Source organism: Fusarium pseudograminearum, chromosome 2 (assembly GCF_000303195.2).
Source record: "Fusarium pseudograminearum CS3096 chromosome 2, whole genome shotgun sequence".
Taxonomy (NCBI): Eukaryota; Fungi; Ascomycota; class Sordariomycetes; order Hypocreales; family Nectriaceae; genus Fusarium; species Fusarium pseudograminearum.
This window is the reverse complement of record NC_031952.1, coordinates 5,840,310-5,865,016: the sequence shown is the minus strand read 5'-3', so window position 1 is coordinate 5,865,016 and position 24,707 is coordinate 5,840,310. Positions and strand designations below refer to the sequence as shown.

The 24,707-nt window shown below is 47.6% G+C and overlaps 9 protein-coding genes across 9 annotated transcripts, besides 1 other annotated feature; 4 read left to right on the top strand and 5 right to left on the bottom strand.

Moving 5' to 3' along the window:
• Nucleotides 1-22: 22 nt before the first annotated feature.
• FPSE_06072 (uncharacterized protein) lies at nucleotides 23-910 on the bottom strand (the record flags this gene model as incomplete). The annotated part of the gene is made up of 1 exon (XM_009259190.1): nucleotides 23-910. One exon carries the CDS (start codon nucleotides 908-910, stop codon nucleotides 23-25), a length of 888 nt encoding a protein of 295 aa, XP_009257465.1.
• Nucleotides 911-2,006: 1,096 nt separating this feature from the next.
• Nucleotides 2,007-4,072, top strand: FPSE_06071 (uncharacterized protein; the record flags this gene model as incomplete). Its single annotated transcript, XM_009259189.1, has 7 exons — nucleotides 2,007-2,360; nucleotides 2,410-2,539; nucleotides 2,595-2,748; nucleotides 2,794-3,057; nucleotides 3,116-3,457; nucleotides 3,507-3,603; nucleotides 3,653-4,072. 7 exons carry the CDS (start codon nucleotides 2,007-2,009, stop codon nucleotides 4,070-4,072), a joined length of 1,761 nt encoding a protein of 586 aa, XP_009257464.1.
• A 322-nt stretch (nucleotides 4,073-4,394) lies between these two features.
• Nucleotides 4,395-5,753, bottom strand: FPSE_06070 (uncharacterized protein; the record flags this gene model as incomplete). The annotated part of the gene is made up of 2 exons (XM_009259188.1): nucleotides 4,395-4,866; nucleotides 4,924-5,753. 2 exons carry the CDS (start codon nucleotides 5,751-5,753, stop codon nucleotides 4,395-4,397), a joined length of 1,302 nt encoding a protein of 433 aa, XP_009257463.1.
• A 760-nt stretch (nucleotides 5,754-6,513) lies between these two features.
• Nucleotides 6,514-7,439, top strand: FPSE_06069 (uncharacterized protein; the record flags this gene model as incomplete). The annotated part of the gene is made up of 2 exons (XM_009259187.1): nucleotides 6,514-7,066; nucleotides 7,117-7,439. 2 exons carry the CDS (start codon nucleotides 6,514-6,516, stop codon nucleotides 7,437-7,439), a joined length of 876 nt encoding a protein of 291 aa, XP_009257462.1.
• A 3,390-nt stretch (nucleotides 7,440-10,829) lies between these two features.
• Nucleotides 10,830-12,490, top strand: FPSE_06068 (uncharacterized protein; the record flags this gene model as incomplete). The annotated part of the gene is made up of 2 exons (XM_009259186.1): nucleotides 10,830-11,347; nucleotides 11,410-12,490. The coding sequence occupies 2 exons, from the start codon at nucleotides 10,830-10,832 to the stop codon at nucleotides 12,488-12,490; spliced, it is 1,599 nt and encodes a 532-aa protein (XP_009257461.1).
• Nucleotides 12,491-13,414: 924 nt separating this feature from the next.
• FPSE_06067 (uncharacterized protein) lies at nucleotides 13,415-15,157 on the bottom strand (the record flags this gene model as incomplete). Its single annotated transcript, XM_009259185.1, has 4 exons — nucleotides 13,415-14,151; nucleotides 14,203-14,548; nucleotides 14,606-14,707; nucleotides 14,762-15,157. 4 exons carry the CDS (start codon nucleotides 15,155-15,157, stop codon nucleotides 13,415-13,417), a joined length of 1,581 nt encoding a protein of 526 aa, XP_009257460.1.
• A 1,662-nt stretch (nucleotides 15,158-16,819) lies between these two features.
• On the bottom strand, nucleotides 16,820-17,209 carry FPSE_06066 (uncharacterized protein; the record flags this gene model as incomplete). The annotated part of the gene is made up of 1 exon (XM_009259184.1): nucleotides 16,820-17,209. One exon carries the CDS (start codon nucleotides 17,207-17,209, stop codon nucleotides 16,820-16,822), a length of 390 nt encoding a protein of 129 aa, XP_009257459.1.
• Nucleotides 17,210-18,776: 1,567 nt separating this feature from the next.
• FPSE_06065 (uncharacterized protein) lies at nucleotides 18,777-20,598 on the bottom strand (the record flags this gene model as incomplete). Its single annotated transcript, XM_009259183.1, has 6 exons — nucleotides 18,777-18,896; nucleotides 18,958-19,227; nucleotides 19,282-19,550; nucleotides 19,603-19,984; nucleotides 20,036-20,389; nucleotides 20,458-20,598. 6 exons carry the CDS (start codon nucleotides 20,596-20,598, stop codon nucleotides 18,777-18,779), a joined length of 1,536 nt encoding a protein of 511 aa, XP_009257458.1.
• A 1,097-nt stretch (nucleotides 20,599-21,695) lies between these two features.
• On the top strand, nucleotides 21,696-23,169 carry FPSE_06064 (uncharacterized protein; the record flags this gene model as incomplete). Its single annotated transcript, XM_009259182.1, has 4 exons — nucleotides 21,696-22,166; nucleotides 22,216-22,328; nucleotides 22,383-22,865; nucleotides 22,917-23,169. 4 exons carry the CDS (start codon nucleotides 21,696-21,698, stop codon nucleotides 23,167-23,169), a joined length of 1,320 nt encoding a protein of 439 aa, XP_009257457.1.
• Nucleotides 23,170-24,605: 1,436 nt separating this feature from the next.
• Nucleotides 24,606-24,707: a repeat region.

Here is a 24,707-nt window from a genome sequence, read left to right as displayed (position 1 = left end):
AGTTTTTCGTACATGTTGTTCTTCAACATTCTTCTAGTGCCAAAAGCTTTACTTGCTGGAGCACACTTCCTCTCCTGGCTAGATCAAATTGTCTCTCAATCAAGTGTCCCATTTTGTTGAGTATGTCGATCGATGTTAACGCGACTGATTCTCCATCTTCAGGTTCGATGTACTCCCATCCTACCAACTCCAGTTCCATGCTGTCGTTGCATCGCATGTCAACTTGAACGAGCTTGTATCCTCCGGCATAGAAGGATACCAAAGACTCTTGCGCACGACCATCGAGTCCACATGTACCCGCAGATCGACGGACCAAACTGTAGTCGACTATCGATAACCCTTCACTTGCTTCAACATGTAAAGCAAATCTAATGGCAGTTGATCCGATTATACGAAGCCAGAAGCGGTCTCCATATTCCCTTTTGGACGTAGACCAAGACGAGTCGTACTCGAAGGCGACTTGGTGTGGTTTTAGAGTCCCGGGCTCTACGCAGTCAGCCCACGCAAATACGTTGTCTTGGATAAGTGACAGGTCTCGATACGGTCGCATTGCGAGTAACTGTTTATCGTGTGTGAAGAAATGAATTTCTTCACTTTTATTCAGCCGCTGTATGACACGTCGTGACTCTCTACAAGCCATCCACAACCTGTGGTCGGCAAGACATTTTGATGGATTTCCATTCAGCCACCATCGCGACCGAGGGGTTCCGAGGTGGTGCTGTTTATCTTTGACTTTGGGCAGTGCGAGTTGCAGTGTGTAGGGGTCGTTGCGGCGAGCATTTCTGTTGGAGGGGTGGGAGATGCAAACCTCAAGAATTTGCACACCCGGTAGACGATCGAAGGCGGCCTCCCAGATCAAGTGCCTGAGTTCCGTCGGAAGCTCGACAAATTTGTGAAAGGTATCACTCATGGTAATCGACGATCTTGTACCAATGAGAGAGTAATAATAGTCCTGATGATAAAAGTCGAAGAAAGACAAGAGTAGGGGAAGGCCAGACAGGTCAATGTGCTGCAGAAGGAAGAAACAGCTACTGTGCGTAAAGCCTGGAAGAAGCTTCTTCTATCACAGCGCATGTGATCTTACTGAGAAAGTTAGTTATTGTTGGGAAACTTTGATATCACTTTGAGATTCTTTATTGACAATTTCTTAAGTAAATTGAGAAGGCTGGGCCTTCAGCTTGTGGAATAATAAATATGTAAGGTTAAATAGAAGCTTTTTTAAAGTTCCTCCCTTTATTACAGTCTGTAATCAATGCGTCCCCACGACACCTGGAGTTTATTTGCGTGCTGCCAACTCGAACTGGAGGGGAAGACATGAGTTGTTAATGTTGAAATAAAAATATATACTCTATGAATCTACCTCGATGGAAGATTATTTGAATAGATGAAAACGTAGTAGAGATAGCAACAACATTGTCGGTTGTGTAACTTTTCTCATACTTCAGAGTTTGTGGTGTGGCGGGGAAGCAGGGGCAGGGTTCACAGATGGAAAAAGGCAAAAAAAAACAGCTCCCCGAAACCTGGATCGAACAAGTGACCTTTCGATGACATATAACAATTACAGTCGAACGCTCTTCCAGCTGAGCTATTCGGGGAGATCTCCAAACTTGGAGGAATAGCTATTGTTGCGGATCGGCGAGCAAATCAAAATTATATAGACTGTAATTTATTGCGCCTCTATCAACATGTCTATAGGGTAATTTCTCAACAGCCCAACAACCAAGACGCTGATATCCTGTGATCAGCTTGACGACATGACTGGCGCATGATTTATCCAAAGAAAGCAATCTCGTTCTCGAGCGAAACAGTAATTAACATTTTTTGGAATGCTTTCTGGGAGGTTTGGGGAAATGATGATTGGTACACACATCAATGCATCATGCATACGAAGCGTGCGCTGACACATGACGCTCATCTTTGTCTCCTCACTTCGATCTGTCATGCCCAACAGCTATCCTGTTATTCAGCCCTTGTTGTCCAATATTCCAAGACTGTAATCAATCAACATGTCTCCCGCGATCCAGAATACCCACAGTCCCGTCACTGCAGCCTGGTGGAAGGAGGCGTCGGTTTACCAGATTTACCCTTCGTCCTTTAAAGACACCAATGGAGATGGCATCGGTGATATCCCGGGCGTAATCGAGAAACTCGACTACTTCAAGCAACTTGGCGTTGACATTGTTTGGTTATGTCCCGTCTATCCATCGCCCCAAATTGATATGGGATACGACGTCGCCGATTACCGCGACATTGATCCTCAGTATGGAACTATGGCTGACGTTGAACGATTGATCGAGGGCCTACACTCGAGAGGGTTGAAGCTGCTGATGGATCTTGTTGTCAACCATACTTCTGATCAGGTATGGCAACTTGAACAAAATGCGGTTTGAAATGCTCATAGATCAACAGCACAAGTGGTTTCAAGAGTCCAAGTCGTCGCGAGATAATCCTTACAGGGACTGGTACATCTGGAGGAAGCCTCGATATGACGAAGACGGGCAGCGACACCCACCAAACAACTGGCTCTCTTACTTTCGAGGTAGATGATTCGATCATCATATTTTTTTTTATCAAGTCACTAATCTGATACACAGGCAGTGCGTGGGAATATGACCCAGCTTCTGATGAGTACTATCTTCACCTGTTCGCCAAAGAGCAACCTGATCTCAACTGGGAACACGCACCTGTGCGCGAAGCCGTACACGACGTCATTCGCTTCTGGTTAGATAAGGGCGTCGACGGCTTTCGGTATGTGCCAGTCTAACAGTTACTCAAAATATGCTGACTGTTCAGAATGGATGTTATCAACTTTATTAGTAAATCGGAGGGACTACCCGATGCTCCCATCAAGGTTCCGGGATCCGAGTACCAATTTGGTCACGACCATTACGCCTGCGGCCCTCGACTTCACGAGTATCTTCGCGACATTGGCTCTATCCTCAAAGAGTACGATGCCTTCTCCGTCGGCGAGATGCCTGCAGTTCAAGACCCCGAAGAAATCATCAAGAGTGTTGGGGAAAGCCGCGGCGAGCTGAATATGATCTTTAACTTTGAGATGTAAGATGATGACGCACTGTCGGTCGACCAAGGGCTCATCGGCTGACTACTTTTACAGCGTCGACATGGATCATGGTGACCAAGGGAAATTCTCCGCAAAGAAATGGGAAATGAAAGAGCTCAAGACGATTGTCAATAAATGGCAGACGTTCATGTACAACAACAAGGGCTGGAACGCTCTTTACCTTGAGAACCACGACCAATCGCGCTCCATCAGTCGATGGGTATCTGATAAGCCCGTACACCGTGAGTTGTCGGCCAAGATGTTGTCGACATTTCTCTGCTTTCAAAGCGGAACTGTTTTTGTGTATCAAGGCGAAGAATTGGGCATGGCCAACATGCCTTCAGATTGGGAAATGACTGAGCATCGTGATGTAGAAACCTTGAATCATTGGGAAGAGTAAGATCATGAGTTGCTACTGTAACTGTTCTGCCTGACATTTTCCCAGGCTGAAGCGAACAACGGGTTCCGACCCAAAGGTTCTAGAGCTTGCACGAAAGGAGTACCAGCTTAAGGCGCGAGATCACGCGAGAACACCGGTACAAGTTAGTATGAGATCTCATAATAGATGGAGATGTAGTAACAGCGATTCAGTGGGATTCTTCGCCCAATGCTGGGTTCACGACAGGCAAGCCCTGGATCAGAGTCAACGACGACCACCAACAGTGGAACGCAGCAGCCCAACTCAACACAAAGGGTAGTGTGTTTGACTACTGGCGATCTTCCCTTTCGCTACGGAAAGAGCTCAAGGATATTGTTGTCTATGGCGACTTTGAGTTGCTTGACGCGGAGAATAGCGATATCTTTGCGTATGGTCGATCTAACGGGAAGCAAAAGCTTATCGTCGTTTGCAGTTTCCGAGATCGAGAGATTCCCTGGCCGGTACCTGCTTCGACCGGTCTACAGTCGAGCAAGGTTTTGCTGTCCAACTACCCGGAGATTGATCTGTCCCAGGATGTGATTTACATACGCCCCTTTGAGGCTTTCATTTGCCTGGTTGGTTCACAGACATAAGCTAGATAATACATTGCTTCCTCATTCGCCCGTGCGACTACGTTCTTCGTGTAGATCCTCATCCGATACATCAGTAATTTGCAATAACCTTCCTGGCTGGGCTTGGTACGGAGCGCACGCCACCATCTTCTCTTGCAACAAGGTAAGAAGCGTAGAGTTCCCGGTTGTACGTAGCGATGCAATTAAGCGGCTCAAACCAGCCAAGATATCCCATGGTCCGACATGCACCGTGTCCACAGTCGCAAGTTCTGGGGCGCAGATAAGGACGTCTGCAACCGAGTTTGCAACTTCGAATAACTTTGACGCCTGGTTTTGGTCAGCATTACGGAACTCCTGTATGGACCAGGTGGGTAGCTACCATTCCAGGACCATGAGTTTCTAGAGCGCACGATGACAGAGTAGTCAGTCTCAACAGTAAATCATGAGCCACAGATGCGGGAAATGACACGCTCAGGTTTTGATCAAACGGATCTGTGTTGGCATCTACAAATGGAATCGCGGCCTTCCATAGCACGACCCTCAGCCAGGAATCGGTGACCACGATGTCGGCTCTCTGAACCTCATTTTCACAGAGTGGTAGAGGGTGCCTCGTCTGCAATTGAGAACTTATAGCACCGAGAAGACCAATTTGTTTCGAGCTGACACCCGAAGGACAGGCATCATCAAAGGTCTGGAAAAGCTTGCATAAGCTACGAAAGGCCGAACCAGGGCCAGGTTCATGTTGCGATTGAAGCTGCGGGAGTGTTGGGCTAAGCTTGAATGTTGGGGGTATGTCTTGTTGCAAAGAGTGAGCTCTGGGTTTGTGTTAGTGGTTGAACCATGACAATGATAATGTGACGAGGGATACCGACCTGTCTGTTATAAATAAAACCCATGCAATACGAAGATGGTATTGAATCGTCTCAGCATCCAACTCAGTGTAGAACAAATCTTGATGTAGCCCAAGAATGTGGGCGTGGGCGATGGCCTCCCGCAGAAGCAATGTGGACTTTGTGATCTTTCCAGTATTAGCGTAGAAGGCGTGAAGGAAGAAGCAAGTGAGCAATGCGTCGACTGTTTGGTGCTTGGGATAGTCTAGCATGAGTCTTGTCTTTTCAGCCTCATATGCCATCGAGTGCGAGGAATTGCCATGCTCATCTGGTGGTAGCTGAAGTTGGGCTATTGTTGCTGAGCATATTGAAGTGGCAAGGGCGTATGCGATCTTGTTGTCGCCTTGGTGCAGACGCTGAACGAGTTTCTGGTGGTCTACAATGGGCCATACGACGTACAGACAGCTGTTGTATATGTTCAAATAATAGGTCAGTGACGAGAGCGAGACTCGGTCATCGGGCTGTGGTGATACAATGCTGGGAGGGCTATTGGATCTGTCGCCATCCCGACTGTTTGAAGGATCACATGTCTTCGAATGCGCCCTCGTCTGGTCTAGGGATGAAGAGGTTGCAATCGCATCTGCAACGTCAGGCTCACTGTCAGTGGTTTCCTGTCTCGTGCGCTTGCCAGACTGCTGATGCTGAGTCTGCTTAATTGCCTCTTTTGTGCGCTTCCGCGGACCTTTGGGCCCAGATTTCTTACGCTTCCTATCATAAGTACACGATAAAGAAGCGGCTGAGCATTGTTGACAAGGTAATCCTTCGTGGCATTTTATTTTTCGAATGGAACAAGGGTCGCATGCGAAACCCATTGTTGAACAATTGATGGGTCAATTGGAGGGGGTGGCCTTCAGTCGAAGCTGTATTTGTTGGGTACGTATCTCATTCTTTTATTTGTCTGTCAGATACAGGTCGCTGTCAGGTATCCTCCCAGTCATGGGCGACTGAAAGAACATGGCACAATTATTGTTTGAGGCGCTTGAGGGGACAAAGAAGCGCTGGTTTAATGGCCATGGAATTGAGCGCGACAGAGTTGCGCCATACGGGCCGTCATTAGCACTAGACTTATCCATTACTGGGGAAATTGTTAGTGCATACTTTAATCTACTGCCGCTGAATAGCCGAAGCGAATGCCCTCTCCATCTCGCTCAACCCACCATGATGTGCCCATACATCTCTACACCAGTCGAATTGGGCTACGAATCACCTCTTGCCTCCAATCCAGACCTCAAAATAAGTGAGCTCCATGAGCCAGGCAATCTCTTTATCTCTGTAATGCAGCCTTGCTATTGACGTCATGGACCGCGACGCGTAAACGAACCATCTTTCCGACTGCCCATCGAGACGAACGAGATACCGCGTAAAACGTTGGCTTTGCTATACCGTACCTACTATAACTGACTGTTCAATATGGCACTGGCTTTGTATGCTCGTGATCGCTGTGTATTTGCGACAGGCGCAGCCTTTGCAGTGCCGTGAAGCTGCCAGCTGCCATGTTATGCCTATAAACACCAAAACGATGGATTGCTCAGGCTGTCGGCTGGCTGCCTTCTTTAGTAGTTTGGCACTGCCATGCCACTGCACAAAACAAACATCAATGGCGCTGCTGTCTCCCGCCTGCTGCCTTCCTTTGTCTCCGCATCGCAATTGCATCTGCATTTGCATCAGCAGTCGTTGCCCCTTCCTTCTGTCGTGGGATCGCTACTTAACGAATGCTATTTGCTCGGTATTGAGATTCTTGCTCACAATCTTAGACCAACGATCCCGTCGCATCGCAACACAACACAGCGCTCGCTATTCCGAACCCTCCCCATCGTTCGACATTACAACTCAGCCATGACCAAGATGACCAAGGTCTCCAGGTTGTATTGGGAGGCTACGTGCCGGCCCCCGACCAAAATACCGCCCTCGCAAATTTCCGACACGCCCAAATCGATCGTCCAAACCCTATCTTTGACGGGAGACGATCTCGAGCGTGTCAAGAAGCTGCTGGATCCCGCTCCAGCGCCGCTCCCCGAACCGCTCCCGAACAAGGAATACGAGGCCCCCTTGGTGCATCCGTTGAGTTGGGAGCTCACGTACAGCAAGGAAGCAAAAGCACGAATCCAAGGCCAAGAGAAACCTGGTAAGGCATTTGGAGGCTATTCTCTATCATCAGCTGACCAGTCCATTTAGCTCCCGAATCCCTTCCGCATCCGTTTCCATGTTACCAAACCGACATCCCTCGCAACACGATAGGCACCCCGCGTCTTGCACCCATCTTCGCGAGACAACCTGCAAGACGTCCTCAAGGGCCGTCAACTAAGAATCGAGTCCGTTCAAAGCTTTCGAGCGCTGCCAAGGACGACGAGGCGCTTAACCCCCACGGCAAATCGGACGTCATATGGCGAGAGACTAGAATTCAGCTTGACGTTGTCGATAGAGCCCACGAAAAGCTCAAGAAGTCGTATGTGGACTTTGAACATGCCGTCAAGTCTGCTGAGGACAAGAAGAAGTGAGGATCCTTGGATCAAAGCGTCGGATTCTAGGAGGAAGGATGTGGTTAGAGGAAGGCTGGGCCAGGGCGCAAGCTCTGTAGTCGGAACTACGATACCCAGATAGATCAGTTCCCAACGCTCTAGCGATGAATATACATTTTACAAAGCCAGTTCAATGTGCTTGAAGAACATGTAACTATTTGACTTAATGCCGAGCATTCTTGGCGATCATGTCCAGCCGCGACCAACACGACCAACACAACCAACGTGCTTGGCTTGAGGAACATGTGCGAGATCGAACTTAATCTGAGGTGTCAGAATTCATGTGCAGGCCGGTACATGGGGCGCAACGCCACCATCGGGCAGGTCAACATGTACTTGGCACCACATTCGTATGGCGACTCTACCACGACATTCGGAGATTCTATATAGTGACACACATCAGCATGACATGCTACGCAGAAACTCGACACTCGTCAAGAAAGATGTTTCCTGTGTAGGGTATTACTTGTGTCGTAGCTAACTTCTTGGCCTGACAACCACATGTACACTTGCAGTAAGACATGCGTGAAGCAAAGGTCCCAACTACCTAGACAAGCTCGACCAGACTCAAGATCTCCATCTACGCTATGCTGCAGAGAACGTCTCTGAAGGTCCGAGAGTTATTGACGATCGCTTGTCAAAAATGGATCAAACTGCAGCCCTGTCAGGTTGTTGGTGGAAAAGATGCCAACACCGTGTATATGTCTTGGGTGAAGATGTACCTCTAGGCGCTTTTGCATGTACCGTAGCACGGCTGGATTAGCGGTATTGTTGATCATTCGGCGACCAGCGACCGGCAATTGCAGTCTGTTTGTCCGATGCAGTGACACCAATTCATTCCAATTGACCCTTTCTTTCTAAGAGTCTATTCAATCATGATCCCATGGAATGAGATAATTGTAGACCAGGTCTAATTGTGGGATATTTGGAGACCTATTTAGCAGACACCTGCTGAGATTGGAGACCCCGTAACTTCTAACCCAGCTAAGCTTTGAGGCTGTATTAGCCGTCCCACAGGGTCACGACCCCGCTACAGCCGCTAAATTTATTTATGTCCAGGGGCATCCAGATCCATCGCTCGTTGTTGAGCAATACATGTGAATGAACAGTTAGTGAGGTCCAACGATTTTGCATGAGGAAGCGGTGGGATCAAGAATGCATTTTGCTCTCGTCCCATGATGGACGCACTTCTTGTTCTCTCAATCTACAATGTCTTACGGGTACATGAGCCGTAGTGCGACATTTAACCATTGGGCACATGTACCCAAATGTAGCTTGGGATTCAAGGTTCGGCCTGAATTCTGCCCCATTATGGGGTACAGAAGATGGTGTGAGAACCCTCCAACTCATTTCTCCTACCAGACGATCCTTATTGGAAGATTGTGCATCAGTTTCTCCGAAGACGCAGCTCAGGCAACGTTGCAATAGTCTCTTGACAACACTGTAGATGATACACATCCACGTGTTGATGCTGGCATCATCTCACAGACATAAAATTGGCATCCTTGGACGTCCGCAAAATATACTTCCATTCACCCGATTGAGTTCAATCAACAAGCAACCAAACGTACGGATACATGCAGCCACTCCTGCGACCCAAATAAACTACCCTGTCCATGGAATCCTCGAGTGGAAATTCCTCGGCAGGGGTTGTGTCGAGCTACCTGTCCAACAGAAGGAGCCAGACAAAGATCATAATGCATCAACGTCCCTGAAACCCTTAGTTTTCATGCGACACTCGGCAATAGCTCGCATATCAATGAGCTGGATACTCAACAAGGACAAGGCTGATAACGTGGGAGGACTGGGATAGTAACTTTTACTTCTCTTGCGCACTTTGTCACATTCGCATGCCGGTCCGACGCCATCTTCGCCTAAATAGAGTTTACAAGAAACTGCAACTCTTTCAGGCATCGTTTCAGCGTTGACATGCTGAGCTCCATCTTTATGCTTTCTCATTTTCGTATGTCGCTTTCTTGGCTTCACATTCGGCTTTATACGGGAAATGGTGGAGTTGATACCATACATCCATCATCCTTCAAGCGTTGGTTCCATGTCTCATTGTAATAATATTCGCGGCAGTTCATATCTTGTTGGCTCTTAATTAAAGCAGTCCCTGTCTCTCCCTCGTCCGGCCAGAGAAGGATCTTCTGTTCGGGTGAATCAAGCTCCGAAAAGATCGACAACTACCGACATGGGGATAGAGATCCGTACCAGACCCCCTGTTTTGCTAAAGAAAATAATGGATAAGTGCGGGCAATAAATGACTCGCCCGCTAATTTGGTCCCTCCACCTGTCTTGTTTTCAACGGTCGACGGCTCAGTTCAGGACAAGTAAAGGGTTGTCAGCTGTCTCAAGTCGCAACTCGAATCGTTGAACAACTTGCATAAACTTGCCCTTGGTTCCTCATCTGGTGTACTCTTCGTTATCTGATGGTTGTACATACAGCAGCGCGGGGGAAGCATGGCAGAGTTGCATTCTCCCCCCTCCACACATCTCTTGTCCCACCACCTATTCGACGGCCTTGCTCGCCTCACCGACTGTGACCATGTTGCTTACTATCTCGGTAAGAGATTTTGACAATCCTGTTGGCCCCAATCCGTTGGCTCAAATGCAGGTATGTTAACCCGGGCCGTTCCTTGTCAATAATCCTTGTGTGAAACCCTAGGATAAACTCAAAAAGGCTCGAAGCCGTTTCGTCACGACTGGTCCTCCTTAGAAAATCGAAATTCCTGATTCGCTGGAGCCCCGTCGTAGCAACTCATAATTCGGCACATGCATTCTGTCCACTGTCGAATGTAACCTTTCTGCGGGGACCTACGGAGATCTTCATATGAAAATGGACACACATCATTCTCTATTCGCCGCTTACTCCCACCCTGATCCTCGCTACCACGGGGCTTGGTACCCCTCGCCTGACGTTCAGTGATGCTCAGAAAGCACGTCAGGTTGTGGTTATCGTTGCCTTTTTTCGGTAAAGTTTTGGCTCGTGTTGCGAACGAACTAAACAGTGCATGCATACTGCGGACAGGGTGCAAGCATCGGAGTCATCCTTCAGGAGCCAGATTGAGAATCCTCTTCCGTCTATGTGTGCATCGTCAAACTCCTAACCCTTGACTGACTCGCATCTTGTTGGTGAGATGCATAGGGTCCCTTGCAAGTGACCCACGTATGTGCAGCTCTAGAAAGCAACGAACAGCTGTTTCACTGTGGAAGCTTACGCAACATAAGAAAATTGCTTGTGATAGTTTTGCGAGTTTGAAGTAGCTAGATCGTTCGAAAGCCCACATATATAGCTCTTGCCCGCATACCTCTTCTTGTCTCGTGAGCTGTGATAGTATTAATTTCCTGTGTTGCTGTTCTGTCATCATGGGGTTACTCCTTCTGCCGGCTGTGGCTCTCGCCGCACTCATCGTCTACTATGTTCTATTCCCCAAGAAGCAGACTGGTCTGCCTCTCCCACCTGGGCCCAAGCCCCTCCCTGTTATCGGTAACCTCCTCGACCTCCCACCCGCTGGCACAGCAGAGTACAAGCACTGGGCCAAGCACAAGGAACTTTATGGACCCATCAGCTCTCTCAACATCCTCGGTCAGCCCATGATCGTTCTCAACTGCCCCGATGCTATGCACGAGCTTCTTGAGAAGAGGTCCACCAAGACTTCTTCTCGACCCAGCGCAACGTTTGGAGGCGAGCTTTGTGGTTTCAAAGTGATGCTTCCTCTTATCCCTTATGGCGACAAATTCCGATACTACCGTAAGCTGGTGCACCAGCAGATGGGTACCAAGTTGATCTGCTCCGAGTTCCGAGACACTCAGGATCTCGAGTCGCTCCGTTTCCTTATCCGAAACATTGAACGACCCGAGGAATTGCAGAAGCACATCAAGACGTAAGTTCTGTCCCACTGTATGGAAATGCATCCCCGCAGAAGCTAATCAATGTGTGTAACAGCGAAGCCACCGCTATTATTCTGCGAATCATCTACGGATACAACATCGAGCCCCGCAAAGTCGATCCTCTCGTCAGTCTCATCGAGACCATGATGATCCATTTCTCCGAGGCCTTCGTTCCCCTCTCTTGGGCCGTCGATATCTTCCCTGGCCTCAACAACCTCCCTGACTGGTTCCCTGGTACTAGCTTCAAGAAGACTGCCAAGGAGTGGCGACGTGTCACCGACCAAAGTCTCGATGTCCCCTACGATTTCGTCATGAGCCAGATGTCAACCGGAACAAACCGACCTTCATATGTCTCCAACCTCATGAGCAAGTCTTTCAAGAACGACCAAGGCACAGGAAAGCCCACCAAGGAAGATATCGATGCTGTCAAGGCCACTGCCACTATCATGTATGGTGGTGGTGCTGATACTACCGTTTCAACCATCAGCAGCTTTATTCTCGCTATGATCAAGTTCCCTGAAGTTCAGAAGAAGGCGCAGGCAGAGATTGACCGCGTGACCGGAGGCGAGCGACTGCCCAACTTTGACGACGAAAAAGACATGCCTTATATCCGCGCTCTCTGCAAGGAAGCTCTTCGATGGATGCCTGTTGTTCCTACTACCACAACCCACATGACCGAGGAAGAGCTCGAGTACGGAGGATACCGTATCCCCAAGGGAACCTACCTCATCCCATCCACCTGGGCTCTCCTCCACGATCCTGAAGTGTACCTTGACCCATCTGCCTTCGAACCCGAGCGATATATCGAGCCTCGAAACGAACCTGATCCTGCTGAGTATGCCTTTGGATACGGACGACGAATCTGCCCCGGTCGTTACCTGGCTGAGGATAGTATCTTCATGACCTGTGTACGACTCTTGGCTGTGTTCAACATGCGCAAGGCTGTTGGTGAGGATGGAAAGGAGATTGATATTGTCGTGGACGGTACACCTGGACTCATCAGCCACCCTGTCGATTACGCTTACAGCATCACCCCTCGAAGCGACAAGCATGTCGAGTTGGTGCGAGCTGCTGAGCGGGCTCATCCTTGGGAGGAGAGCGATGCTCCTTCTTTGCCTAAGGATTCTTTTGTTTAGATGCATAGATCTGTGAATCAATAATAAAAATATGAATACCAAATTGAATCATGCACTATGCTCTTCTGCCAAAAACCACTCTTATTCATTGCCCATTGTGAAGCTCAGGACTCTATCAGACCAGTGCCTCTGAATAAGCGACTACAGCCAAACACTCGACGGCCACTCTCGTGAGACTTAATCAGATGTCGTTCTTCAGTAAGACTGTCTTAACAACTGTTGCAGTGCACCATGAACTCCTGGTTGTGTTCATGATTAAGCTCGTAAGGCGTAGTAGCCATGACATTTCGCATCAGGGTCGGTTGGTTATCTGATTGAATCATGAACTCTTGACAGATACAGCGTTGTATAAGTCTGCGACGAAATTCCACAATTCCACTTCATCATCACCAACTCGCACAATTACATCAACACAGCATTCTAACAGCACCACGAATCAGAACAACTACTACACTCACCGCAAACACCATCTTAACCATGTGTCACACCTATTATCACGAGATCAAGTGTCCCGCTTGTGGGGATAAGGGACGACCGATTGTGTTCAGCAAACTAGACTGCGAGGTCAAGGACACGGATGATTGCGAGCAAACACAAGAGACGGAGTCTAAAGAAATTACCTGTGCAGATTGTGTACAGGCGCAGACAGACGAAGAAGAACAAAACTACATGTACTCATCGGGCAAGTAATGATCCTCGATGATCGATTGCATCTGCTTGGACAGTAACACATGGGTGGGAAAAGGCTTCTCCATAGACGATGGGGGACGCATACATGACAATAGAAATTATATCTGAAGCCTGAGGGTCCAGTTAATCTTTATTCCGGCTCAGATCCATTAATCTAGTGACATGCCACGTACTGAAGTAGACGACTGAAATAACACCTGAAGAAAAGGGCAGCAGATTCTATAGAAAGCCTAATTATGCTGCGACAAATCGATACTTGATATAAGGAATCCAGCCTTTGGGTAGATCGAGCCTCTGAGCGGTGAAAGTACAAGGACTAAACTTCGACCACGTAAAATCCTCCGAAAAGCCCGCTTCGGTAAAAGTCTCGGTGACTTCCTTTCTGCATGGGTACTTGAATTGAAGGTTGGTCCAGCGGTCAAATGGAGCAGCACCCCAAGCAACCTCCATCTTGTTGCGTCTGAGAGGAAACTTGACGAAGTCATTGTCGAAGGCATCGATGGCGTTGATAAGCGTGGTCAATGAACCTTGAAGCTCCTTCTTCAGGAGAGCCTGGATCTGAACGAAGCCGTCGCGGACTTTTCGAGACGAAGCAGTCTTGGCGAGTTCCTTGTTGGTTTTCCAGTTTGGAGCAAGCTGGTTGTTGACCTTCTTCAGCGCCTCGCGAGATCTGCCCTCGTGCTTGGTAAGGAGGATAAGATGTGTCAAAGTTCTCCTGATGTCGTTGGCATACATGCTCAGCTCAGAGGTGATGAAGCCGAAACCATTCATGATGCCGCGCAGAGTGTTGAACTTGCCATCATCAAGAAGCTCACCAAAATTGTTTGGGACGAGGTGCTGTGGCGGAGTGTTGAGAGGGGACTGAATATTATTGAGATAGTTGTAATAAACGTCCTTTCGCTGCTGATCGGCCTTGTCTGCACCAGCAGCGATGTTGGAAAGATCTTTTATAGCTTGCAGAGTAGTTGCAACTGCAACAGGTTAGTAAGACCATATACAAAGAGGTAAGGTGGCTAACTGACCATTCTTGAGATATGTCGAAGCAGTCTTGCCTGTGCATGCGTTCTTTGCGCAAATGCTTTTCTTGATCGCATCAACCTTGGTAGAAACGGTCTTGACGCGTGTCTGTACGGTGGTCGCGCCATTCTTGATGGCAGAGATCCTGTTCTTGTACGGTGTCGCAAAGGTCTTTTCCCAGTCCTTGAGCATGGTCGAAAGCTTGCCGGTTCTGATCTCGGTGCTACGAGGGATCCATTCCATGAACCAGTCCAGCACCTTTTGTAGCGAGGTGTCCCAGCAATCAGCCGAGTTGCAGTTTTGGTACTCATTGACACGCTCGACCAACTCGAAGTATTTGGGTGTGGTGATCTGTGGCTTGGTCAGTATACGAGTGCGGTCTAAGGGATGACACTGTGGTTAACGAACCTCTGCTGCTTTGAGGACAGTCCATCCATCTTTATTCGCGAGCTGATTAGATATAACAGAGGCCTTGTTGTTCTGGAACTTGAGACCTTGATTTTCGAACTCCTATCCAAGTGTCAGTAATGTCTAAGCGTGTGAACATGTAACACTACCACTTACCTCTTCGATGCCCAACGCACGGGCTAGTGGGATGTATCCGGCATCTTTGAGCTTTCCATCAACCCAGACAGATTTGTCAGACTTGATCACATCCATGGCCTCTGGTGCTCGATGACACCAGGCAGTGTACCCGCCGATGTAGTTTGCATCGCTTGGTAAGGCCTCTTCAACAAGGTCACAGATGTTCCGGTTATTGGTCAGAACCTGGACACCACAGGGACTTGTGTCGAAGCATGTTGTGATAGGCTCTGAGCCAAATGGAACCTTTATGTACTCTTCGCATCCGTATACGCCCTCGGTGGATTTGCATATGGCTTTGAGATTCTGGCCAGGTCCAGCAAAAGCTGGGGCAACAAACACCGAAGCCAGAAAGGGGAGAGATTGGTAACAACGCATGATGGGCATCGGCAAGTCGATGGCTTTCGAAGAGAGAGACGAGACTGTTGCAAAAGGGCTTCCATTGCAAATATACCATTTATCAAGCCAAGGCCCTTAATCCAATAGCGTGAAAGTCTTTCAGCTGAAAATACCAATAATGAGAGTGACCTGGTCACCCTTCAGCCCTGGCAAGCCACATCTACTAATTCATTCCTTATTCCGGAATTCAGAGACTTGTTAAGTCCCAAACAGGGTAGTTGATTTGCTGCCAGTTGCTCCTTTAAGCGAAGCTACTTTTTAACCTTAATTCTGGACGCCACGAGACCAGTCCAGACTGCCCTCTTTTGACCCTTGCAGTACTGTCTGCCTCGAACTAATTAAGCCAGTAGCAGGGCACCAGAGAACGTTGACTGCTGGAAGCATAAGACGAAATAAGCAAGTCACTTTATACCATTTAAGCTTAATTCTTAGTTTATTTATTTTTGTAGCCACAAGCTTAGAGGCCAACTTTTCTACTACCCATTAGGCTAGGACAGACACTAACCCTCCTTATCATCATGCAATCTGCCTTGTCACTTGGATCCGTGTGTTTCTTTCTGAGCGTTGCAACGCGGTGAGTTGACACCGAGGAAACGGTCATGGCCGACCTCTACAAAAGCTGGATGATGAGGTGGTTCTCCCAAGGTGGTAGCCAGCGAGTCTCGTTGCCATTTAAGTTAAGGCGAATCTAAGCCAGTCCTATCATCCCTGAATTAAAATCATTGCAACTCAAAGCCGTGATGCGGCCTTGGGAAGTTGCAAGTTGGGATACCTTCGAGTGTCTTGGTGGTAATGCGCCTTGGTCCAGTAAATCAACGTTCCGTCTACTAACGGAGATGATGTGGGGGACAAAGCCCTCAGGGTATCAGAAAAATTGACTGCTGGAAGCATAAGAGATAAAATTATTAGGGCAGCTTATGCCACTTAGACTAAGCTTCTTAGACTACTTATTTTTATACCCTAAGACTTAGGAGGCCAACTTTTCTGCTACCCACTAGAAAGCCAACAGAGAAACTACCGCATAATTTTGACAGGGGTATTACAGGGGTAATGGGCGTTAGTTATGAATATGTTTGCATAACGTTTATGCAAGCTTGACAACAGCTGATGAACATAACTCAACAACCCGGTTAGAACACATGGACTTTAGCTGTGTCCTGTAATCCGTTATAAATATTTCTTTATATGGAAAAGACACTGCCCAAAAGTAATGAAGAGACGGACATCACGTCGATACGGCAACCATACAGCGCAAGATACCGAGATAGTTAAGGAATAAACACAGGAGACACCTTGACAGACACGACAGACATGCTTTCAATGCGTGAGGTAACTGAGACACGATACTGTTGCTGCTCTCCAATGCCTTTCTCTTACAGCTAACAGCCATTAATGGCGATTCTGCCAGACACGCTGGGGTAGGATTAGGGGCTAGATGTTAGAATACGATAAGAGGATTGAATGAATGAACTTCGAACCAATTAATAACAACTGTATTCGTATCAAAAATAATGACCGAGTCCCATACACTTCCTCAATAAATCATCAAAAGATAGCAACCAATGAACGGTTTAATAAGACGTTTGTGCATCATCCATCCCATCGTTCAACAAAATGATGCAAAACTCCCTCTCCCAGATTTCAAGCGCTGTTGACATTGACATAGCACAGCACCCATCCGAACTGAACAGGGTTCAAAAGACTGATAAGTGCAGGCGTTTTCATGTTGAAAGCGGCACTTCCGGGCTGAGTACCAAACCTGTCCTTGTACATCTGACATGTGATCTCTTGAGGATCAACTTTTTGGCCATCAGGGAGAAGGAACCCGACGCCACGTAGCTCAAGGCTGGTCAGTTGATAGTCCATGTGTGTCAGCTCTCCCAAAGGGACCTGGACTGATTTGTATGCGTTTTCGACTTTGTTGACCGCGAAGACACTGGCTTTAGCGAAGTACGTGTCTGAAGCTGGAACTGCGGCTGCAGTGGCGGCGAGAGTGAACACGGTAGCGGTGAAAAGGGTGGTGAAATGCATTGCGTCGCAGTGATTGATAAATTCTTAGGATTGTGTGGTTGAAGAAATTGTCTCTGAATGGCTTGCTTTCTTGTAAAGGAGCTTCACGGCCTTTTATAAATACTCATTATTTGAACCAGCTTCAGGGACTATTCTATCTATTTTTAGGTCATAAAGACGCCTGTATGCCAAGTATAGAGCCGATCCGTCAGCCATGCGGTCCATTACACCTATCTAGGAAATTTCTTAAGTCATAAATGTCGACGGTCAGCACTTGTTGAGTTGATCCTGTCATGATTTCATCGTGTAACAAAGCTATTCTATTTACAGTCGTTTCGTCTAGGCTGTATCGATGCATGCACGTTGATCATATTCACTTATGGTCCAAGTCTCAAATCTATCAACCAATGGTACATCCGAAGCAGCTAGTGTGCTTCGTGTTTGGGATCATCATCTGTCAGATTTGAGCCGCCCATCAACTACCTAGTTTGAATTAGGGCACAGCCGATGGCACAGGACATAATGCCAAGGCGCAAGGAACAAATTGGGTGCGACAGATTGCAAAGGATTCAGATATACGAAACTGAGTGCTCGGCGTTCATAATCTCGTTGCAACGTTTCTTTCAGAGTGAATGTAGCATTCTAATGTCATGTCTTAGAATCGTAATGAGCAAAGCTCAGAGTTTCACTTAGTATTGGAGACCAGGCATGCAAACACGGCATTCAAAGACCCATCGATGATTCACTCTAACAGCGATTCAATTTCGGCTGTGAGCATCTGAATAGAAAAAAGATGGGTTGTGAATAGCATACATTTCGACCTATTTAAGGTCAAATACTCGATATCTTGTTTTTACACTGCATGTTAGATATATGAAGATTTGCCTCAAGCCAAATAAAGAACAACTTAAGTTCGATCAATACTTTGTTATTATTGCCTCGAAATGGCCGGCTTCTCAGATGCTAGCTCTGGTGGAGATAGTCCTTTGGTAGAGAGATACGACCCCAACTGTCTGTATTGCTAAGGCAGAGGAACGTACCGTGTTGAGGTACCGGACTATGTTTTCGAACACTGTACTAATCGATGGGCTCATTGCACTGCAGCTGGCCACACCATTTATTGTATTGATGCAGCTAGACGTTATGAAGGGTCAACTCTGTGTCCATGCCCAGTCTGTAATGGGACGCAGTATGCTATGCGCTGGTATATGCGTATTGAGGAACGTGAGTGCGACTGCAAAGGATTCTACTAAGGCTATATTGTGTATGTGATTGGAAGTTCGAGGTTTACAGATTATTACAGAAGATTTGGTCTATAAATTGTAACACACATTGAAATTTGATGCATTCTCAAGAGTGTAGTAAGCTGCAGACACGCATGTGAATAATATTTGCAAACCTCCCCTCAGGGTACCAGAAAAACTGGCCGCTGGAAGCATAAGAGACGAAATTAGTAGATCAGTTTATGCTATTTAGATCATGGGTCTTAGGCTATTTATTTTTGTAACCTAAGACTTAGGAGGTCAACTTTTCTGCTACCCAGTAGCTCCATCAACAGTCTCTCAATTCCATCAACTCACACTGCGTCCTAGACTCTCTCGGTCTCAACCACTCTTAACTCAATGCTTGACTTTCCCAGGTTTTCTCCAGCGACATTCTGTGGTACTTGATAGGTTCGGAACTTTCTCGCTGGAAGCCTCTCGTTGAACTATAGGACACAGCCGGTCAGTTAACCCGCAAGCAAGGCGCACTCCACTTATACGACTTACCATAGCATCTATCTCCTCAAGCGTGCGGCCCTTGACTTCTGGTAGGAAGAAGTACACCCAGACAACACAGATCATGCATGAAGGGAACCAAATATATCCATATCTGGGACCCCAGTTCAGTGCACTTGGGTTAATGAAATATGGTGCGGTAAAAGTAATAAGCCAAGCTCCAAGAAATCCAGCGGCTGCTGCGAAGCCGAATGTATAACTTCGAAGGCGCTGTGAGGGAATTTCTCCAGCAACGAGCCAGGAGTACGGTGCGATCATACCCTATCATCAACGGTCAGTACTGAGCTATTCATGTTGGGATGCAAGGCTACTTACATTATATGCCACCATGAACAAGCACGAAAGCGCAACTAGTACCTTACCCGTAACAATCTGGCCTGGGTTTCTGTCGTAGACAACAGCAAAGATAAGCTGGAAGAAGCCAGCAATAGTAAGACCACCAAGCAAGAGGACGCGACGTCGTCCATATCGAACAACGATAAAAGCATTGATGATAGTCGCAGTCATGCCTGCCGTGCTGAGGACGTTACTCATGGCAAAAGGGTCTTGTACTTTGGCCATGGCAAAGAAATAGGCTTTGAAGGCTATCGTAATCTGGTCAGAAGCATATCCCACCAAGCATGGGTTAATACTCACCAATAATAAACATGGAACCTGAAGCAGCTTGCAGAAGAACTGCGCATACCGATATCATGGTGCGTCTTCTGTCGACTGGGTTCTTGAACATGTCCAGTGGTCCAACGCCACTGGCCATATCTTTCTCTGCGTCAATAGCTTGACGGATCTCAGCCAACTCCGCTTCCACATCTGCCCCTTTTGGCCTCAACCAATCCAGTGACTTGAGACCATCATCGTAACGGCCTTGAAGAATGAGCCATCGCGGAGACTCAGGGATGAACCAAAGAGAAACGAATATGATGACAGGGACAATGTAGATCATCCCGAGCGGAATAAGATATGCCGATCGATCTGGGCGCTTGGCAGTTGTCCAGTCAATGATCGTTCCTACCAGTGTGCCCTTGACAAGGTTAGACCACGAGGCATATCAATGACTGTCTTCAACACTTACAAAGGTAGTGCATAGGTGGAACGCAGTCAAGAACAATCCTCTGTACTTGGCAGGACTGGTCTCCTGGATGTAGAGCTGCGAAAATGTCATGAAGTATCCATTTGCCAAACCTATGAGCAGTCGGCCAACATACAATGGGCCAATGTGAGTCGTGGTCATCATGATGACATTCGAAACGGCACAAAGTAGACAGGCAAGCCAAAGACACATCTTCCTACCAAGCTTCGCGGCAACGAAACCAGCAAGACTGGAACTTATGAAAGCACCCAGTGTCATCAGAGAAGAGATGAGCTGCTGTCTAGTGGTAGAGATGTTCCATCCGATTGCCGTTTTTGGGTCTTCGTAGCCGTAGACCTAGAGAATAGAAGTCCACGTCAGTATGTCACAAATCCATGCCTGTATGGTGCCGCTCTGGGACTCACCTGGAGAAAGCCGGGCATGGCTTGGAGCCCTCCGATGAGACCAAAGTCAAGGCCATACTGGAAGGGAGATAGGACGATGATGCCACAAGCGACGAAGCATCGCCAATGGGCGCGAATTGTGTCTGTTTCTGCAGTAGACATTACTCCCAAGTATGTTGAGAGTTTCAAGGGGAAGCTGTCAGCACAGAGTCGAGTTCAAGAGACCTGCATCTACCCTTGCTTTCATATCTAAATCTCAGCCTCGAGAAGATGATACAGTTTCTTGCAGCTATGCTAGATTCGTCGCAATATGCAGATCCCATACTAGCGGAGCTATAGACGGGGCATTCACGATGTGCGGGGTGCGGGGTGCATAACCGAGACTTGATTAGGATAAACATATCCGATGTGCTTGCTGGTCGTGCTACTTGGCGAAGGCTGGAGTTCAAGTTCAGTCGACTATCTATCTTAGAAGAATACGGCAACCCTTCAAACAAGTCTTTTGATCACAATGAGAAAGCCACAGAGTTTCTCCACGCAACAAACAAGTCTCTTGGCGAGCCTAGACTTCTTCTCAACCATCTCCCCTACCCCATCTTCAGCTTAATTCCGCGATATGGCTGGCCTTATGCATGCAGTGCCAGCCTGTTATTCGCCAACTGACACCTTGCCAAGAGCTGAGCAGGATCTTTGATACAACCTCAATTGCCGACCTACTTGCCGTGATCATTTCCACCGTTGTATTCTCTCCGACGAGGACTGACAAAGAAATTACATGACAGCCAAGGCTGCGGGGGTCGTCCATTCCATGATTCATCTTGCAGCAGATCTCAGGAGCCAAGCTGTTTTAGTTTCTAACAGCTGGATTAAGACACCATACTGGCATTCGGCTTAGAGCGTAACTGGCGGTTGCGAGGTCATGAGATATCCTTCGGCAAAAGCCTGCTTCTGACACATCCTAATAGAACAATTTCTGGCAACACTCATTGGCTGCTCCTGTTTTTAAAGGGGCCAGGCTTCAATGCCGATATTGTCTAGTGTTTATTACAATAGCATGACCAACTGTGCTTGTTGGCCGTAGAAGGGTGCCGGTTGCAACTGCAGATCTCATCCGACGTGTGCGGGGAACAGTCCGGATATACAAACCTCGGCTTTCCTGGTAAGGATCATGTCATCCGACTTACATCGACCATGACTTAAGTTATGTACGAAGTTGCTCACAAGGCCACAAGTCATATCAGCATATTTTCATCCTGATCATGTCAGCGAGCAAAACAGGCATCAAAGTCATTATTGTCGGCGCTGGATTCGGCGGGTTGACAGCTGCCATCGAATGTCATCGACAAGGCCACGATGTCGAGATCTATGAGTCCTTCCCTGAGCTCAAAGTTCTTGGTGACATTATATCCTTCGGCGGAAACGCTGGTAGGATCTTTCACCGATGGTCTGATGGCGAAGTCGTAGCTAGACTGCGTCCGATGTGTATCAACATACAGGACTACGGCTTCCGGATTCACAAATGGGACACCGGTGAGGTTGTCTATCACCAAAAGCGACCGCCACCAAACCCTGAGGCTCCGGTTTTGAATGGCCATAGAGGCGAGCTGCACGAGATTATCTTCAACTATGCACGCGATGAGCTTGGTATTCCCATCCATCTTGGTCAACGAGTATCTGAGTATTTTGAGAACGAGGCAAATGCAGGTATCGTTCTGAAAAGCGGAGAAAAGGTTTTTATCACCCAGCTACACATGTCGACACAGCTAAACTTTGAGTTAGATCTTTGGCGATGTCGTGATTGGTGCTGATGGTGTGAGGTCCAAGGCGAGAGAGCTCGTTTTGGGCTATGTCGATAAACCCAAGAGCAGTGGGTACGCTATTTGGAGAGCTTGGTATGTGATCGGCCTACAACAGAGGATAGCAAGACAGCTGACTTGGGTTTCCAGGTTCTCAAACAAAGACATGATACAAGATCCTCGCACAAAAGAGTTCTGCGAGAATGGCGACACCTTTAACGGCTGGATTGGACAAGATGTCCACTTCTTGTTCTCAACCCTCAAGGGTGGAAAAGACTGCTGCTGGGTTCTTACACATAAAGATGACCATGACATTGATGAGTCGTGGTCGTTTCCTGGTAAGATTGAAGAGGTTTTGGAGCTTCTCAAGGACTGGGATCCTACTTGCCGAGCGATCGTCGAGAAGACGCCTTCGGTCGTGGATTGGAAGCTCGTATATCGCGACCCGTTGCCGACTTGGATTAGCCAAAAAGGACGCATCGCGTTACTCGGAGATGCTGCTCATCCATTTCTTCCGACAAGCGCTCAAGGTGCGACTCAGGCTATGGAGGATGGTGTGACAATTGCTGTCTGCCTCAAGCGTGCTGGCAAAGGGAACATCCCAGGAGCGCTAAAAGCCCATCAAAATTTGAGGTATATGACGGAATCAGTTAACAATATGGGTGCTGCTAACACGACTTTTAGATACGAGCGCGTGAGGGCGGTTCAAAAGACCGGCGAGTCAACCAGGGATCTCTGGCATAAGACAGACTGGGAGAAAGCCAAGAAGGATCCCAGTAGCATTGGGTTCCCTAGAGAGGATTGGATACATGGATTCGATGCCGAGCAGTATGCTGAAGAGAACTTCGAGACTGCTTTAGGAGATACTGCTACACATCAAGACTCTGAGAGGATTGTCTTGGGTCAACAGCCTGCAGTGACCAAGGTAACTAGCTAGTGGCGCGCTTCAATCAAGACCTACAATACAAAAATTAAGTAACATGTATCGATAGTCGCGTCATTAGAGAGATGACGCGTAAAGCAATGTACTTTGCCATACGTACGGAGATCGCGCTTTTGGCACCAGCAACCTCTGGTAGACAGATACAGAGTATAGGTATATCGTCGATCTACATAGTATCCCCGAGTCTAACCGTAGGGAAATGAAGAGCAAATGTATTCAATCCACCACTTGGCTTTCGTTGGTCAATGATGTGTCGCTTGTTGTAAGCGAAATGGTTCCCAACCACCGAATTTCATCACCGCGTCACAACCAAGACCTGTCATTCTGCCACCCGCTATCTCTCACCGCCTAGCTTTCCTCTATAAAAGTATCTCCCAGCCTGTCTAAGCTACGCTTTCTTCTTTCCTTTTCTCCTTAGCTCTCTTTGCCTTTTGGCTTAGATCAAGTGTAGTATCTGTTCTTTTCAGTTTAATCTCTGAAAGGTCTCTAAGGAGACCAACATTGATTATTCCTATTTTTGGATTCCGGACAATTTCCTCTGTGCTTGCACATGATTTTGCCCACTGTGTCCCTAGTATTACACTGCCTCTAGGTGACGCGAACGCGCACTTGCTTGGGCTCAACTTTTTCATTATTGTATCGGGCTTGCCCGGGCAGTGAAGAAGAGGCGTGACATCTGATGTGAAGGACAAGTGAGGTTTGCCAGACAACAAATGTAGCTTCAATTAAATACGCCCCTAAACGCGTCTATGCGCCCAGTGCAGCATTGTTTACATGATCATCCGTGCCTTGTTATCCAATAGCCTTGCATATCGTCGTGGAATGTTTCGTGGCTCATTATAGTAAGTATCCATAATAGTGAGATGGTCAAGAAAACTGCGATGTTTTGATGTAACCACAGCGTCACTGAAATGTTGTACTAGCTGCTGTTGTGGTAACCTCCACTGCGGGTTTTTCATCCTAGCCAATCTCCAAGGAGCGATTGCTCTTTCTTACCGAGATTTAGTGCCGAGCAGTTGTGTAACAAGCTGGATGGGAGTGATGATGAAGTACTTGTAACGTCACGTATGAAGTTGAATTGATCTCAATACAGCTACAAATGATGAGACCTGAGCTCCACGATACAGTAAAAGCCAGAGAATAAATACATTATATGACAACCTGATTAACCACAGTATTAGAATAACCTTGGTATGAATTAATACTTAATCAAGTGGTTTCTATTGTCAATTTACAAAAGATGTAGGGTAAGGTCTGACCTAGCGTCGCATCCAGCGATTGATTGCTGTCAGAATTGGTTCCGGAAGGAGATCTCCCGATCTCTCGATCTACCGGTTCACGTGCTCGGTTCTATTGGACAGCCAAGCCAAAGATAGAGGGTCTGGAAATTTCCTCATGCCCCTGGAAAATTGGCAAAAAGACAAAAAGATAGAAACATACAACAGCGGGGATTCGCTGGTCGTCACCGACCCAACTACTAATCCGCCGGTTAGTGGCTTGACTATGGGAGAGCGGACGGGATCCCGTATTTT